The 16,191-nt window shown below is 44.8% G+C and overlaps 1 protein-coding gene and 1 pseudogene across 1 annotated transcript; both read right to left on the bottom strand.

Annotated features, from left to right (window-relative positions):
* Positions 1-5,723: 5,723 nt before the first annotated feature.
* On the bottom strand, positions 5,724-5,882 carry LOC133910339 (U2 spliceosomal RNA; annotated as a pseudogene).
* Positions 5,883-10,241: 4,359 nt separating this feature from the next.
* On the bottom strand, positions 10,242-11,520 carry LOC133903845 (SPX domain-containing protein 6-like). Its single transcript, XM_062345316.1, has 2 exons — positions 10,962-11,520; positions 10,242-10,882 (listed from the first exon to the last, which is right to left on the bottom strand). The coding sequence occupies exons 1-2, from the start codon at positions 11,341-11,343 to the stop codon at positions 10,500-10,502; spliced, it is 765 nt and encodes a 254-aa protein (XP_062201300.1). The 5' UTR covers positions 11,344-11,520; the 3' UTR covers positions 10,242-10,499.
* Between the last annotated feature and the right edge of the window lie 4,671 nt (positions 11,521-16,191).

Below are 16,191 nucleotides of genomic sequence, written 5' to 3'. Positions count from 1 at the left end.
AAGCATAAGTGCATCTTAATGAATAAAAAATCGACATCCAAATAGTACTAGGAGTGAGTACCAATGTGAATTAAGTCATTCATGTGTACTTTATTTTAATTAAACAAAAGGATGCAAGACATGAATATAACTATAGTATTAGTAACACCCTTAGGTTTCTTGTTTTTTACCGAGACGAGGTGTTGGATGATCTTGATTGTGAAATTTGAGAGTACTAAAACCTTTTATGCGGTTAGAGATGCTGCAAATGGCAGAAAAAAATTGTGATCTCCTCACAGCCCTCTCTGCTTTAGTAAGGTCCGATGAGAGAAAAAAATAGCGATGACTTTCCACCTTTTTCCTTCAATGGCAGCGACAGCTCAGAAAAATAAGAACAATCCACAAGCTTGATCATGACATTTTCACCGTGCACTTCAACTTCAAACACTCAAGAGGCAGGACACGCTTTAAGTTTCTGCACTGTAGAGCATATACAGCCATCTCATACCGGCCACCATCTGGTTCAGCTATTTTCTCTGAAGCGCAATATGATGCCCATTTCCAAAGACTCCACTATCGTCCAATACTACTTTCCAATTCAATGACTTGCAGTCTTCTGGACTTTCCATTTTTGAGCAATGTGTCCAGGAAAGGGAACATGTCTATGCTACCAAAAGGTCAAAGAGTGGCAGCTCTCCATGCCTGGCCAGCAGAACGGCACAACTCACGTTCCTCTTCTAATCTTTCCGCTCTAAAAGAGTCCATATATCTTAAGCGATTCATTTTTGCTTCTTGTTATCAGGAAGGAATTAGGCTCCTTCACGAGTTGGAGCATCAAAAATCCATATGCTTCACTTTTTCTTCGAATCAAGAGCTTAAGAAGCAAGACCTTCGAGTCAAGTACCATCCGTAAACACGGCTGTGCTGTAAGATCTGCTGCAATAAAGCGCAAGCCTCCTGATGGGATATAGTTGGCAGCACAAACAACTCTCCAGAAAGCTCGTCATTTCCTTTGCCATAGAGGTACTCGGTAGCTTCGTTCAGTAAAAATTGTGCCTTTTGCTGGAGAACGGGAGGCCGATGGTGACCACGTGCGCGTTATACCCCGCGGCGACCAGGTGTCTCACCACCTCGCGAGCGCGGCTGACGTGACCAAACTTGGCAGGAGGCGGTGGCCCGGCAGGCGACTGGGCAGCACGGCGCAATCGCCAGTCGGCGGTTGACGGCAGCGGGGACGAGTGGCCGGGCTACGGAGGAAACAATGTCTCAAATTAGGATAAAGTCTTGATTATATCTTTCTGCAGTTTATCTAGTTTGGTTGGATTAATTATTTTATATAATATCACGTTGAAGAATGAACACAACTTTATCATTGAGTTTTAGATCTTCAACGATAGAATACCTCTAATTACAATTAGAAACATCTGTATCATCATCATATGACAATCATGAGTCTTAATATCAGTTAATTTCAAGTCTTTTATGTTTACTAGTCTCTTTATGTTAGCGAAGTAACCGGATGAAACTTTGATTCCATGCAAACACTTGCACATTGCAATTTTCTTTGCTTTGCTTAGATTGTAGCTAACGAGATCAAGATATTTGTCGTCTTCTTCCATCTCTTTGGAATGTAGATCATACCTGAGTTTCAAACATTTCAAGTCCTTCCATACTTAGAGTGTGTCCTTTGTTTTGTTAGGTATGACTAATAATGTATCAATCAAGCTATCACACACGTTCTTCTCAATATGCATGACATCGATTGCGTGTCGAACCATCAAATCTGGCCAATATGCTAAGTTATAAAAGACAGATTTCTTTTTAAACATAGGAGCTCTAAGATTAGATTTCAGAATCGGTGTACTCTCGTATCCCTTTCTAAGGATAACCCTAAGTCCCTTTACCATCTCATATACCTATCTCCCAGTGCGATGCTTAGGAGGTGATCGAGTCTCAACTTTTCCATCAAAAGCTCTCCTGTTACTGTGGTATGAGTGATCCTTGCAAATAAATTTACGATGATCTAGATACACCATTTTTCGGCTATTCTTCAGCTACAAACTCTCTGTTTCATCACAGCAATGCACGCATGTACAGTAGTCTTTGACAGTCTAGCCCGATAGGTTGCCAAGGGCTGGCCAATTTTGGATTGTTACGAACAACATTGCGCATAAGGTGAAGTTATCTCATTTGTATGCATCCCATACCTACACACCATCGTTCCACAGCATTACAAGATCTTCCATTAATAGTTTCATGTAGACATCGATATCGTTGTCTGGATACCTCGGCCCTGGTATAAGCACCAGCATTATAATGTACTTCAGCTTCATACACAACTAAGGAGGAAGGTTGTAGATACATAGAGTTACATGCCAAGTGCTATAACTATTGCTCATGTTGCTGAATAGATTCATCCCATCCGTACTCAACCTAAATCTTATATTTCTCACATCTTCTGCAAAGGACTTCTTATATTTTCTATCGATATTTCTCCACTACGTAGAATCAACGAGGTGTCTCAGCATTCCATCATCCTTGGGCTCATCGGTATGCCATCGCATTAGTACATAATGCCTTTTGTTCGCGAATAAACGCTCCAAACGGAGGACTATAAGAAAATACCACATCACCTTCACGGGACGCATTTTCTTCTTTCCTTCACCATTGATATCATCACCGTCACACTTGACCGTGCTGCACCACAGACGAGACACACTTGCAAGTCTGCATGCTCTCCATGATACAACATGCAATCATTTGGATATGCATGTATTTTCTATACTTCTAACCATAATGGGCACATAAACTGCTTGGCCTGGTACGTGTTTTCTGGCAGTATATTTTTCTTTAGAAGTAATTTCTTTAACAACAGTAGAAACTCTGTGAAGTTTGTATCAGACCACCCGTTACTTACCTTCAATTGCAGCAGTGAAAGCACAGTACGTAACTTTGTGTATTCTATCTCGCAGCCTGTGAACAACGTTGTTTTAAAGTCCTCTACCATACACTGAAACTTTTGAACCTCCCTTTTATTGGTGAAGTTCCCCTCCCCATCGCGCAACATCTGCTCCAGATCATCGATGTCGACGTCGGCCAACATCTCCTCTAGATCATCACTGGCCAACGCATCTCCAGCAAGTGGTATATCGATGTATTCATTGACCGGTATACCGGTGCATATATCTTCGTCTTCTCTTCCAATGTATTACCCTTCCTGTACTATCTCAGCTTCACCGTGCTTGGTCCAACGGGTATAGTCAGACATAAAACCCCTTTGTATCAATGTGGTGGAGAACTACTTCTTATTTTTACAATCGATGCATGAACAACACATGTATTGAGACTGTGTATATGACCTGTGCACCGTGGCTGCTACTAAGAAACCCTCCACGCTGCTCGTATACTCTGTGCTCACACAGCTCGCATCGTACATTCATCTTCTGTCCATTTATAATTATATCATTATTGTAAATCTAAATTCAGAATATCTAGAAGATTTTCAGATCACCAACAAATAGATTACCTCGCTACCTGTTACCGGCAATTGGCCCGCGTCAGAGGAGCCATCTTTTGTATACTTTCACGTCCGCTTCCAATGAGTATTTGTTGGTGCCATCCCTAAAAATTTTCTTTATTATTTGACCCTTATCTAAGACTTATTAAGGAAAAATAAAAAATAAATACACTCATACATAAAATTTCTATATTGGAGGTTGCTAATTAAATAAAATATAAAAAATACAATTGGATCTTGCTACATACCTAAATATCATGGCTAATTTTTCTAATTCATTAAAAATCAAAAATAAATATGCTCATACCTAAAGTTTCTATATTGTAGACTTCTAAATTTATTCCTATGGTTCATTAGGATCACGTTTGAAGATTTGCCTAGGTCTTTATAGGGATAAGATCAACTTTGATTTTTTAGTAACATTTTGAATTAAATGCTAAATATAGGATTAACTTTGGGATTTCAACTTACTTGACCTCAAGATGCTCCTGCTAGAAGCTTGCTTGCTGTTAGGAAAAAATTCAGAGTTCGCTTGCCTAAGAAATGAAGAAAAGACAAATAAGCAAATGGAGACGAAAGAATGGATTTTGTTTAGATAGCTAGAGAGATATCATCTAGACCTACTTCTTAACCAAAATTAAGCTTGAGTGGTGAGGGAATTAATGCGAGAGAAGGGATGAAGTGGTTGTTGCTATAGAAGATTTTATGAGGTAGAGAGTTTTGAAATGACTCTCCTAACTTGAGGTAGAAGCATGTGAAGAAGAGAAGGATATCACTGCCGACTCATATATTCCACCGTCAGTGATGTAGAGATATCACTGCCGGTCAGTAGATTAAACCGGCAGTGACGTGGGTAGGTGCATCACTGCCGGCTCAATCCATCAACCGACAATGATGACCTTTATCACTACCGATTCATAAGCCACGATGATTGTTTCTTACGCAGCTATTGAACTGACAGTGATACCCTATTACTACCGGCCTATTAGGAACTGACAGTAATAGGTCAGTATATAAGTCTAATTTTATAGTAGTGTCTGCCAAACAGGACTTATGTCATCCGCCATAGGTAATTAGGGTATAGGAATAATAATATTATTGTGTGGGTAGAGTTCTAATTGTAATTAGGTAGTGACAAGCGAAAAGAACTCCGACGTACTCGTGCCTAATGTTACAGCCGTCGCTACAGAAGACAGCACAGTCGCCCCAGCCTTCCGAGACAATGCAACCGGTGGCCATTTTCCGGCGGAACTAGCGCTGGGCCCATTGGACCGACCACATTCCACGTCACCTCCCGGACCACCTCCTCGGTTTTCTTCCTGCACCGGACGCACTCCCAGTTTCTCCTCTCGACCTTGCACACACCGTTGTCGTCGAAGTCGCCGGCCACCGCCTCGGCCTCGATCAATTTCATGATACGCTTTGCGACGTCGTGGTCTCGTTCGCATTGTGGAGGAGGAGGGGGTTGCGCACATACGCCGCCTTGTGACTGTTTGTGGCCGCCAGGACGAGCCACTCGGCGCCGGACGCGAGCACCAGTACTCGAAGACGAGCGTGCACACAAGTGGCCGACGATGGCAAGGTAGCACTCATTCTCGAACCACTTCATCGAGTTCTGTTGTTCCATGCACGCCACATGCATGTCCTTGCAACTGCAATATATCTCCCCAATGCATAAATTAAAAGGTATACAACACATTAGGTGTTTTAAGGGCTCCCGTATCCGATTTTCCAGCATATAATTTTGAGACCTACGGCTCGTATTAGATCTAACTCTGTTGTACTAACAAAAAAAAATCAGATGTTAATGGAGGCTCTAACACCTGAATTTTATTATACCATTATTACTCAGAAATTACATACAATAAGTGATTGTGTTTCATGTGTAAAGTAACTGTAATTCTAATATAAACTAACTATAATTAAGATATAAACAAAAATTCAGGTGCTACAAGCCTTAAAACACGTAAATTTTGCTCACCTCATATACTCACCGTCTTTAAAGCATAAATCTAATTCCCATTACTACCTTGTTATACTTTAGTAGTACATAGAGCAAAGCAAAGGAAAAAGAAATATGAAAATGCTTCAGTGGTAGGTGTAGCTACTTGTATAGATTTGTATGGGTTGGCCATCCGAGCTGCAAGGAGTTTCTTTTCTCTCTACTGCCAACCCGATAGACTGGGCCGACCTAAATTCTACGAGCTCCGAGTGAATCCATGATACCCATGCGCCTCTACAAGCTCGAACTGTAAAGCCACTTGAGTAAACCCTCTCCTATAAAAAAAATTAATATCAAAGCACGCATATGAACTGTATATCAGATACTAAATTGATAAGAACAAATACTGCACTTAATATTAGCCAAAAGGCAGACTTAAGTTTCAACAGCTTCACAACGGGTACGTAGAGAAAGAAATAGGATACACAAACATCTACTAAACGATACACAAACATTTTGTACTTGTGTTATTTTCTCAACTATCCTTTTTTTTTTTAGATAAAGGAATTAGTTCCGGCCTTTTGCATCCTCCGATGCATACAGCCCCAAAAAATTTATTACAAAGCCACAACCTTAACGATTAAGGACCCAAAGAAAAAAAGGCCACCTATAACACTAGTAAATTATTGTTCATTGTTCAATATTACAAAGACTCATTATCTCAACTATCCTAGTCGCCTATGTAGATGTTTTGCTTGGTTCCTAAGTACATGCATCCTAAGATGTCGCTTTTGAAAAGCATGTGTATGACTTGAATTGATAGGCAAACAAAACACTCAATTCCTGCCGGCTTCTAGTTCCATGAAGCGAGGACGGCCACTCGATCGGTGCACGCATGGCCGATCTTCCGCCACTTCGTAACGCCGAACTCTGACTCGCCGACATTCTGTTAGAAAAGAGTTATAGTCCTCTCCGCCCCTCTTAATGTCTGGTCTTGAAGAAGCAACTTGGCATCACCCCATGTTGGAGTTCAGGCATTTCGGAGGAATATCCTGTGCCAATCCTTGGACAAGCACGTCGGCTCTCGTTCATCTGCCTGCCGGCTTGTTGTCGCCTACCATCTATCCTGAGCCAACAATATTAATATACAAGACCGAGATAAATGAGTAGAAGAGATGGATAACCATCTTAATATTTTTTTTAAAATTGATTGTCCTCTTCTATTCTTAAACTCAACGCACTTAAAAGCATATACGGAAGGGAGAGAGACAAGAATAAATTGTAAGAATTCAAAAAACCAATGCTTCTCTTAGATGGCTGTGAACACTGGTTCTGATTACAGCCATATTAAGAGTCATAGCATAAATAATCAAACAACTTAACGAAAAACTCTTAAACACAAGAGGACTAGGTGTCGGATGAAGGGATTATCTAAGTTGATGGACCTAGCGGGTTAGGATGGTTCAAGACCAACTCATATGAGATGATTTATCCTCTAACAACAAGAAGAACACCTCTTACATGACCCAAAACAAGCAGCCCTCAAAGAAAACGAAAATCAACAACGAAAACATGGAAGCCAAAAGCAGGAGACTAAGAAGAAGATGAACTCAAACATATACAAAAATATTGTCTTCATTAAGCCCAGAGGAATGCCCTCTTTTGGTAAATTACAAAGTGTTTTTCTCATAGAATCACTCACCTAAACATAGGCTGAGCACTTATCTCTCGCTCTTCACACAACACAAGTGAAAGACTCTCAAAACTCTCAAAGACTCTAATGGCTAGCTCACCCTTCCTACACAGCCCTACGCCTCTATTTATAGGGCTAGGGAGGTAGCATAATCCTTAAGCAATCCTATCCCTAAATTGTCATTCACTTACAATGCACTCCCACATATCACAAGGGGTAGTTTCGTCTGAATTTTTCTTCATCCATCAGATGTGCGTGGCGCTTTCATGACTTAGCCTCGCATCTACGCAAGCTTTTCGATAATGCCTCGTGCACTCCATCCTCCCGTAGTTTTGTGGTCCAACCGGGAAACCGCATTACATACTTCTCAAAGCGTGACTCACATCCACTTGCTTACACCTTAAGCTAGTCTTCTAATGTCGACGCGTGTCCTCCGTCTTGCGTTCTTGACCGTCAGCAAGTCTCTTTCACTTTTGATCCCTCCGGCCGTCTTTTCACTTGCATCGGCATCCCTTTCGCTTGACTTTGTCATCACTCCGTATTTATCCTCCATCTCACGCTTTGCTTGACCTCCACGTGTACAGCTAGGATCCCCCTTGACTCCGATCAGCTCCCTCGATCGTCGAGCATCAAGCTCCCCGCTTAGCCCCGATCTTCCCGCCATCGGCCGCTAAGTTGTATTCATCACCTACACACAATAAGACAAGCAAACATATATCTGCAAACCTATTATAGATTAGTCCATAATTAAAATCCTTAGTCAATACACCTCTTAGAAAAATCGTGAATGTCAGATGATTCGGTGTTCACTCCTTCTGAACGCTGGACCATCCGACATGTACAACTTGCCACACTGGCCGTCTGGATCCTCTCTGCAAGAAACAGTCCGACGTGCATTCATGCCCATCGTTGAGCCATCCGGCATATACAAGTCTGCCAGAGCCAATTTGCAACCTCTCTACAATAAAAGCTTCGGCGTTCACTGATATCTAACGCCGGACCATCCGACGTGTACTTCAATTTTTCTTCTTCGTTGAAATGCTCTGGCATGTTCTGCATATGAATGCCAGATAATCCAGCGAGTTTATTCTCTTCAGCATCGGATCATCCGATGTGTACAATTTTCCTGAATTCAGTCACAAACACGCCAACTCCAATTTCTTTGAAACATTGATTAGTTATGATCATAATAGCAGTACAGAACCATGCACATGCAATCTCAAAATCATCAAATGAAATCGACACCATTGTCAATCACTCATCACATATGAACCAAACCACATTTCAACTTGGTTTCTCAATCTCCTCCTTGATGAGTGCATTGACAACTTCACAAGAGACAAAGAATTGGTTTTAAGAAAACTCAAGAAGCCCATCCAAGTGACCAGGAACTCATGAAAGAGCAAAAGAAGGTGTCATTTGGCATAAGAAGATTGCAAAGAAAACTCAAATCCTCCCACTGGATGAATGCATAGGTTCATTATAGTATATTTTCTCCCTTTTTAATTTATGCAAGATTCTTTATGTATAGCATATTTTCTTCCCCTTTGGCAATGCAAACATCAAGAACAAAAGCATCATGCAACACATGAACATGCAATCCTAATAAGCTTTCATAAGTATACCACAAAATATTTGCAAGAGCTAGACACTTCAAAGGGCTATGAAGAGTGGAACGAGGAGCTCCCAATTGTGCAAATGCTCGAAAAGATATAGTTACACAAGAACATGAAGCTACACGAGCTAATCTGAAGAATTATTGGCTCATTTAGATTCACATAGCCGAATCATATTAAATGAGATCACCACATAAGTATTACTCGTGCTGAGGCAATACAAGCATTAAAAACTAGCCAATGTCAATCCCAAACTAGGCAAATAAGCATTCATGACATTAGGCTTTGCAAACGCTCACATATGAAACCAAGACTAAGTTAGATCAAGTGATTAAAACAAAGTTGATCATTATAGCATATTTATTTTTATTTTTTTATTCTCAATTGTCTCTTATCCAAGACAACTGTGCGTATTGGGCTAAAAACCGACACAATAGGGTCAATAACCGAGCGAATCAACCACTAAATTATCCTAATTGACTACACAACGAACTGCCGACCTCCTAAGAATGATTACCGAACGAATTACATGAAAAATCGCTAGTAAATGGTCGATAACCGAGCGAATCAACCACTAAATCGTCCTAATCAACCACACAACAAACTGCCGACCTCCTAAGAATAATTACTGAACGAATTACATGAAAAATTGCTAGTAAATGATCGATAACCGAGCGAATCAAGCACTAAATCGTCCTTATCGACCACACAACGAACTACCGACCTCTTAAGAACGATTACCAAACGAATTACATGAAAAATCGCTAATAAATGGGTGGTTACCGAACAAGGATCTTCGAAAATCGCTCGGTGTCAGGCGCTCCGTGCTGCTCTTTGAAGGTAGACGGTAATCCCTCAGATGCGATCGGTTACCAACGCTAATCGCTCGATAACTGAAGCTTCAACGCCAGATTTCTGCTGGACTATCGCGGATTTGGCCGGTCAGGCGACGATTCTTCGATTTTTGCTATGGACAAACACGAGGGGAAAATGAGCTGTGCACCGATGCGAGCTGAACGCCGGCTGCCCTTATCGATTTGAGCTGGGTCGAAACGGGCTAATTTCACTGCACATTTAGCCTGTTTCAGCCTTTTTACGAACTCCCAATATTTAAGCAACTATTTGGTGATGCAAACGATATTTTTTTTGAAACTTTTTTTTCACAGATAGTCTTAGAATTACCTCTAGTTCTTTATGAAAATTTTTTCTGAATTTTTTGAGTTTTTTCAAAATTGATTTCAATTTTTTAATTCAAATTCGGTCACTGAACGCATTATGAAATCGAGCTGAACTGGTAAGGTTGGTTACCGCGCATTTCGAACAATAACCGCCGCATTTTTTTACCCTGACCACCACCGACTGTGTCTACTGCTATTCAACTCCCGCAAGACAAAGGCAGGGCAGTACCATTAACCCAACGAAATGCGAGCTAGATCGCGTCTGTGACGAAGTAACACTGTTAAAAGAAGGCAAGCACAAAATCAGGAGTCCATGAGAACTTAAATATTTGTACTTGCACAAATCACAACAGGCTGTGTACATAGTTTCCGCATCAGATTCAGTACGAATTAGTATGTTCACTCACATCTTAGTTTGTACATTATTTCTTTAGTCCTACTGCTACTAAGTTAGGAAATGAGAAATCCCATAAGAAAAAGGACAGATTTAAAAACATGGAAATCACAGGCAAGCAAGCAAGCACAGCATGTCCCGGTGACGGCAAGGCCAAGAAGGCAAGAACAGAGGAGGGTGTCATTGGAAGATGGGGATCGGCGACGCCGGCTGGAATGACCGGAGCCAGTCGGAGTCCGGCAGGTTGAGCGGCGGCAGCGAGTGCTTGCCTTTGGTGGAGCTCCCGGCTCGCACGTCCTGCATGGTGAGCAGCGCCGCGACAGTGTTCCAGAAGATGCTCTGCTCCGCCTCCGCGACGGCCAGCGCCTCAAGGTCCCGGCGCGCCGCCGCCTGGCCCTCGGGCGCCGTCGGGAACACGGCTTCCATCATGGCCTCGCACTCCCGCACCAACTGTGACACCGTCTCCGTCTTGAAGAAGGGCTGCTCCAGCACCGTCTCGATCACCGGCAGCCGCAGCACTGCGCCCGTGCGCTTGTCGTACTTCTTCAGGATCTTGGCCAGCCCTGCAACCACGAATCGATTTCATCACACAAAGGAAAACCATTTTTTTCTCTTTCTTGATCAATTCGGCAGATGAATTACCTATGTAGTTGATGCTGCTGTAGTTGAGGAGCAGCACCATCTCGCCGTGGAAGTTGACGATGTCCCTGCGTATGGCAGCGACCTCCGCCTCATGCTGCGCCGCCGGCACGCTTGCCTTGCGCTCCAGCGCGCGGTTGATGTCCTCCTGCAGCTCCCTGTGGCGGATGATGAACTCCTCCTCCTGCTCGAGGAAGAAGGCGTTGATCTTTTCGATCTCAGCGTCGAGGGTGGCGACGAACTCAGCCTCCTCCGCTGGCGTCGGCGGGAAGCCGCCGGAGACGGCGTTGACGCAGCGCTTGAGCTCCTTGTAGCGCAGGAACTGCTCCCGCCACTCCGGGAGACTCTGCTCGATCTGCTTCTTGAGCCACTTGCCAAACTTCATCTCCTCAATTTAGGCGATCAGCTACCGATTAATCTCGTTGCTTCGTGCTTTTGTGGATTGTGAAGGGTAGAGTGCAACGTCGATGGGTGCTGGTTTATAATAGGTGTGGGTGGTGAGGTAAGCGTTTGGAGGGGAGGGGAAGAAGGAGGCCGCGCGCGGTTCTCCGAATATTCAGTGGCATATGCTAGGCGTGCGAACGAGGGCACGGGGCGCGTGCTGGTGTGGAGGTGGACGAGGGTGCGTCTTGTGATTTTCAATTTTTGTTTCTCCTGCAGTATTAGCTATGGAGAAACATAAATGTATGGATTTTTAGTGGCACTCCCAAGCCCTGTTAAAAGCTCTGCCGGTCAGCGTTGGTACGAAGGGCTCGTAGTTAGATCGTTTTCAATCATATTTTTTTTCATTTCGTTCTTTTTCCGTTCTCATTTTCTTTATTTCCTCTCATCTCCAACAGCTTTCCTTCAAGGGAAATCGTGAAGGGAATGACTCTGAGAATCCTATCGTGACAAAAATCATAAAGAGAAACTGTTGGAACGTTGAAAGGAACGAAAATCCCGTCGTGAAGGAATTCTGATTCCTTAAGGGAAACCGTTGGAGATGATCTTATGGCTTGTTTGGTTTAACCTTAGTTCCAAAATATTTCAGAGCAATGAACAGATTGATAATTATTAGTTAGGATATCTTGTTTTTATTTTAAATTAAAATAAATATTTAAATTAATTTATTTTATCTTATAGATTCTAAATTTTACATAGATTTTGATGGTAGAGCTCTACCGAACATGATCTTATTACTCTTAAAGATTTGTTTTTAGCTTTGCTAGAAGCTCGCACTTTACTGCAGGTATTATATGTCCATAACTCGTGCACTTGTTTTGCGGTTACAATCGAAAATTTAGCTTTTATGCCATTGCTGCACCCAGCATATCTAGAAATCGTATGCGGCGTGATGGAGACTAAGTGGATTAGTGTTTTGGTAGTGCGGAGAGGAGAGAAAAGAGTGGACAACAAAATTCGAAGCGTGGTGATCAAAATTCGAAGCGTCAACAGCATATTCCTCGCCGTCGGCAAGCCGGGAACTATTGGTGGCACACAACGACTTCAGATTTTTTTATAGTAGTTGCATTTGGTTTGGAGGCAAAGGAGCTGAAATGGATGATTCCACGGGATCTTCTCGGAACTACACTGTGAGGCTGCTCTTTCCCAAGTTCCACGAGGTCGGAATCTCTTGTTGGTTTCTCGCAACATCCTAAGATTAACGGCGTCGGCTCCAAGAAAAGGGAAAGAAGGCATCAAAGCATGAGTGGAAGGGAGATATTGTTGTGGGCTTCATGTATCTTTCAAGAATATTAAACTAAACGCTGCTGATGGTTCCAATTTGTTTGTGGCCAAGGTTGAAGGTCCTACCAAGAAATTGAACAATCTCATGAGCGTTATGGTTAGCTAGAGAAATATTTTATTTGTACCAACCGACAAGTTCACAATACTGCCCTCTTGATTGTGACCTCATAAGATAAAAATTGCTAATTATATATTCTATTCGTGCCTTGGGAAGAATATTAAGGAAATCGCCAAGCTTTGTTCTGGAAACAAGTATAAAAAAAGTCTCAACAAAAAGGACATGGCATATCAGCGTGCAGAACCGTTCTTTTGGCATCAGTATTTGTCTTTCTGGCTATATTCTTCCATATAAAGGATGGCCCTTAAGGCAGATGAATCCTAAATTCAAGGTTTACTTTAGAGTAGTAGGGATGGCTGTTGGAGCAAGAGTTTGTCTTGCCCTAGCAAATACGGTGAGAGTTTCTTCTAAAGAGTAGACTCAAGTTTGGAGACGAAGTTTAAGAAGAAAGAATACCACGAATGTATTGATGGTAGCAAAAATAGATCGATCTGAGGAAGCGTCACAGCGTGACTTGATGTTTTATCACCTCTGTGTCTTTCTGCTATCTAGCCTCCCTTAGCGCAAGCAACCATGGCTCCTATTTATAGGGTCGTGCATAGTTGAGCGTACAAGTTATCATAATGTACAAATATCTGGGATCTGACCGAATTACTGGACCTTATCCTGAATAACTACTTTTTACCCTACTTAGGAGATCAATATCCACTGTAGTAACTATCATGGTGCCTGCCCCCTGAAGGGGGTGAGCCGGTCGCCAATTGCGGCCCGGCGCAGTACTGTCAGTGGTGTCGGGGCGGCCTTAAATGCACTGGGGTGTCAATATAGCATCACTTGCATCGGCATTGATCGCCCATCACTTCACATCGGGTTGGTGGCAGGGGAAATATTTTTTCCCCTGATATTGTCTTCAGAGGCCTGCTATATCTTAGGCTTTGGAAAGCCGCCCGGGCGCTAGTGGGGTGGCCCGAAGGGGTCCACAACCTCCGGGGGTCAGGCCTGCTGCTGAGGGTTCGGAAGCCGAAGGCTTCGGAGGGGCCAGGCGTGGTTCCGAGTCGTGGGAAGGTTTCACAGGTACAAAGAGGTGGCACGAAGGAGTCCAATGCCTTCGGAGGTCGGGCCTTTAGCTGAGGGTTCGGAGATCAACGCTCCAGATGGACCTGGATAACAATATTCAACCATTATCCTCAGGCTGGTTTATTTCCCCCAATATACCCCCTCATTCTCGGGCCCTGATATTTTAGAGGGGGGAGTGGATGTAGAGAAAAACCAACTCCAGCCTGGTATAGTATCAAGGATGCCCGATGGCAATTCCCTGTCCTTAAGAAGTTTTTTTGTCGGGAACCGTGGGCGTCAATGGTGATGCCCAAGGCTGATGGTGTACGCGCGGTGGCGATATGCTCCGGAGCCTGTTGGAGCTGGCATGCACGGTGTCGGGACCCTAGGCCAGAGGGGTGTTGATGGAGGTGGTGTACTCCGGGGTCCGTGCCGAGGCCGATACAGGCTATCCGGATTCCTTCGGTAATGGTTCTTCTTGCCTTTTGAGGTCGTTAGGGTAGAGATTACATGTAGGATCGGGGGACCCCACGTGTTTCCCTGGCAGGATGAGACTTGCCACTGCCGCGTTCTGACTGGACAATGCGGGGGGTCATTTAGGGTCTTGTGCCCATGCCCCTATCATGCGCCGAAAGGAGTCTGGGTTATTAATGTGATGGGATGTCCGTGTGAGAAAATGAGGCATTCGTTGTGGAATGCTGCCACGTGTTGGCAGAATGACCAGGGTATGGCCACGGTCCCCTCAGGCATTCAATGGGGGACACCGCTGCGTCAGTTCAGCTTCATCTCCTGAGCTTACATGGCTGCTTGGCCCAGGTATAAAGCTGGGGTCACCCGGTTGGATTCTCCATAGCTCTATGAGTGAGCAGTTAACCTTGACTTGAGTATGGCGTCGTCTTCCTCCTTATCCTCTTCGGAGATGTCGATGATCTCGACGGCTTCTTCGGGAGCCGGACCGTTTTGGTCGTCGGCAGAGGCACCGGTGGCTATGCTACTTCCATCTCTGCAGGGGAGGCGGTTGCCTGCCGCTCCGGCCCGACCCTTGGCTCGGGAGGCCACGCCCGTTGGGATCATTCATATCTCCGACGACGATGAGGAGACCGACTATGATCTCCTGCGGGGAGAGAGCGATGAGGAGAAGCAGGCATCTGCGGAGACAACGGTGTCTTTGACAGCAAAGGAGGAGGCTGGGAAGGCGAGAGAGAAGGCCCCGCCGGTGACCTCCTCTGACTCTTCTTCATCGTCCAACAGCTCGGGAGTCATCTACTGTATCAGCCTTCGTAGCAGCAGGACGCAGATGAGGCGCATACGCCGCCCCATGTCGGGACCCGTAGGAGGTGAAGACAGCCTTCCGGAGGGAGCTCTTGGTGAAGTCGTGAGACATTCGTGTCTCACAGTCGACTATGGCCTTGCTGTGGGCCCATGGCTTGACCTAGCCACCTTGTACTCTTTCTCCCCCCAGGTTTGCTCTGTCGGGGTCTTTCTCCTTCGTAGCAATCTCTGTACTGTGGCTCTTTGTATGTGTCCTCCGGATGTACTAGTTGTTTAATAATATAATATGGACCTTTGGGGACGGTCGTGTCTCTTTCTGTATCAGAGTACAAGGGGATCTTTCGAACGGGTGACCGTATGTATGTGTGCCTTCGTGACTTTGTACCGTACTTCCTCACCATCTTCGTGGCTAGTTTTTCGGATGACCGAGGTATCAAGACCTTTCATAGATTGTAACTGGCTTCATTTTCTTCTTGTTGAGAGGTGGCCTTGGGGCTCTGGTGATGGTAGATACGCAGGGTAGCTAAGGATGGCCGGGCGAGGTGTTGGTGACTTCGTCGTTCCTGGCCATCGTGTTTTCCCTGGGTTTGGCATTTGGCTGGGCCTTTTTCCAATCTTGTTTCAGACTTTCGACCCGACGAGGCCCAGTTGGGATTCTTGAGGACAAGCTCTCGGAGATGGACTGCGTCCCTTTGGGCTCCTAGCCGCTGCCTGGCTTCGGAGGTGACCCATCTAAAGCCCAGTGACAACATGTTGGAGGCAAAGCCGAAGGATAGATGGGAGAGGTGGTCTGCGACTCCCTCGGCCCTTAGTTGCTGCCTGGCTCCAGAGGTACTCCATCCAGAGCCTGGCGATGGCGTGTCGGAGGTGAAGCTGAGGGCTAGGCAGGGAAAGTGGTCCGCGACCCCCTCGGCCCTTAGCTGCTGCCTGGCTCCGGAGATACTCCGTCCGGAGCCTGGTGACGGCGTGTTGGAGGTGAAGCCGAGGGCTAGGCAGGAGAGGTGGTCCGCTACCCCCTTGGCCCTTAGCCGATGCCCCACTCTGGAGGTACTCCATCCAGAGCCTAGCGACGGCGTGTCAGAGGTGAAGCCGAGGGCCAGGCGGGAGAGGTGGTCCGCGACC

This window comes from Phragmites australis, chromosome 2 (assembly GCF_958298935.1).
Source record: "Phragmites australis chromosome 2, lpPhrAust1.1, whole genome shotgun sequence".
Taxonomy (NCBI): Eukaryota; Viridiplantae; Streptophyta; class Magnoliopsida; order Poales; family Poaceae; genus Phragmites; species Phragmites australis.
Note: the sequence above shows the minus strand (reverse complement) of the source record. Positions and strands in the feature narration are given on the sequence as shown.

Coding starts and splice junctions, on each gene's coding strand:
- LOC133903845 (XM_062345316.1), bottom strand. CDS start 11,343: ATGAAGTTTGGCAAGTGGCTCAAGAAGCAGATCGAGCAGAGTCTCCCG. Junction 10,883..10,961: donor CAGCAGCATCAACTACATAG/GTAATTCATCTG, acceptor TCGTGGTTGCAG/GGCTGGCCAAGATCCTGAAG.